This window comes from Trichechus manatus, unplaced genomic scaffold (genome assembly GCF_000243295.1).
Source record: "Trichechus manatus latirostris isolate Lorelei unplaced genomic scaffold, TriManLat1.0 scaffold00349, whole genome shotgun sequence".
NCBI lineage: Eukaryota > Metazoa > Chordata > Mammalia > Sirenia > Trichechidae > Trichechus > Trichechus manatus.
This window is the reverse complement of record NW_004444285.1, coordinates 548,370-550,127: the sequence shown is the minus strand read 5'-3', so window position 1 is coordinate 550,127 and position 1,758 is coordinate 548,370. Positions and strand designations below refer to the sequence as shown.

Here is a 1,758-nt window from a genome sequence, read left to right as displayed (position 1 = left end):
CCTTTATTTCCACACATTGGCAAGATAACTTGTAGGGGGTGCTGAAAAGTCTACACAAATAAACGCAACATTGTTATCTAGACCTTAAAGTGTGTGCCCTAAGCCTTCCTGGTGTTTTCTCAACACGAGGACCTGTACCTGCTTCTTCTTAAAATGGCTATTAATGGAGCTTGCCCCGGAGAGATAATGTGCTCTTCCTTGCAACCATCTCATGAGCCAAAGAATACCTGTTAGAAGTAAGAACTATGCTGCAAGTCTCTTTATTTAGGAATATTTAATTCAGTTTTTATGAGTTGATGTCACTTCTCTGTAGTCTCCAGGCAGAGCGTGCTTGCCAGCCTGTTTCTTCCTCCCTCCCTCCCATTTGAAAAAAAACACACATCTGCCGTCCATTGTCAGGCCCCTAAGCGTGGTGGAGCCCGTTCTCTGAGCTGTGAGGAGCTGGTGGGCACCCTCTCTGTGTTTCCAGGGCTGGGCGCACAGCAGGCACTGGGTGCTGAAGATTACCATAGGCTTTTCAGTCTCATCTCGTTAACATCATCTACTTGGAATCTCGAAAACGCCCCTGTGAAGAGAATGCAGGGAGCCTCCGTGCAGCTTCTGGCATGGACTTGGCTCGCTTGCCCGGCCTTCGCCTCGCTGAGCACAGACCAGCATTGTTCCCCGAACGGCTCTAGGATGCTTCCTGCCGCCCACTGCCTGGCCGGCTCCTGCCCCTCCAGGGGGTTTGTAGCCTCCAGTCCTCGCCCTGAGCAATCTCAGCTGGGACCTGAGACCACCATTAACAGCTGCCTTTGAATGCTTAATTTGTCAGTGTATCTCTGGACCTTGGGAGGTGGAACATTGCGTCACAGATGGGATGGATGACAGGGTCTTGGTGACTGGAGGATCCTGCATCAGGAGCAAGGGAAGCCCAGCGGCATCTAAGAGGGTGGACTGATCTGTCCCTTCTGGGGCTAAGGAGGAGGCTCCAGCAGCCTTGTGTGAAGTGGGAGTCTGGGTCTCCTTCTGGGAACTGCAAGGATCTCACACTCTTCAGCCAGGAGAGGGGAGTCTCAATGTGCCTCCCTGGGCCTCTGCAGAAGGCTGGTATGTCACACCTCTGATGGCCCCAGAAGCGCAGCCACGGGCCTCACAGAGCTGACCTGTGAAGACTCCGAGCTTCCTGTAGGACCTCACATATGGGGAAACTGTAGGCAGGGCCATTGCTCTGTGGAGACTCCTCCCTACCAATGCCCCAGGGGGACAAGCGGCTCAGAAAAGGCCCGTGGCCGCAAGCGAGGACGTGAAGAGTGGGGCCTCGGGTGGGGGGATGATGGGGGCGGTGTCCGAGGTGGTCTCCTCTGGCTCGCTGTCCCCGTCGTCCAGGCCGTCAGAGAGCGACGGGATGATCCTGACCGCTTTCTCTTCAAAGTGCACCTGCTTCTTCTTGGCCAGTGTGTCCGTGGGCTCCAGGGTCAGCTCCATCAGGGTGTCTGGAGGCTGGCAGACACTGGGCTTCTTGGTGCCCTTCAAGATGCTCTTCACGTGGATGAGGAGGGAGCCCGGTCCCTCCCTGAGGGCCCCATGGAAGGTGTAGGTTTGCTCAGTGTCCCCAGAGCCGGTGGTGCTCACAGCACTGCTGGAGGGGTCGGTGTAGCGTTCTGGGGAGGCTTGCCCCCGGGGGGCTGCTCGGGGGGCTGCTCGGCTCTTCTTCCGCTTGCTCAGCAGGAAGTAGGCCAGGCCAGTGATGATGAGCATGGAGCCTGGAAAAGAATC

At 56.3% G+C, this 1,758-nt stretch overlaps 1 protein-coding gene across 1 annotated transcript in view; it reads right to left on the bottom strand.

Moving 5' to 3' along the window:
- Positions 1–1,254: 1,254 nt before the first annotated feature.
- Positions 1,255–1,758, bottom strand: part of TMEM72 (transmembrane protein 72) — a 45,635-nt gene continuing 45,131 nt past the window's right edge. The window contains exon 5 of the mRNA XM_004390911.1: positions 1,255–1,745. Within this exon, the coding sequence (XP_004390968.1) occupies positions 1,255–1,745 (491 nt within the window). The remainder of the gene's footprint in view (positions 1,746–1,758) is intronic.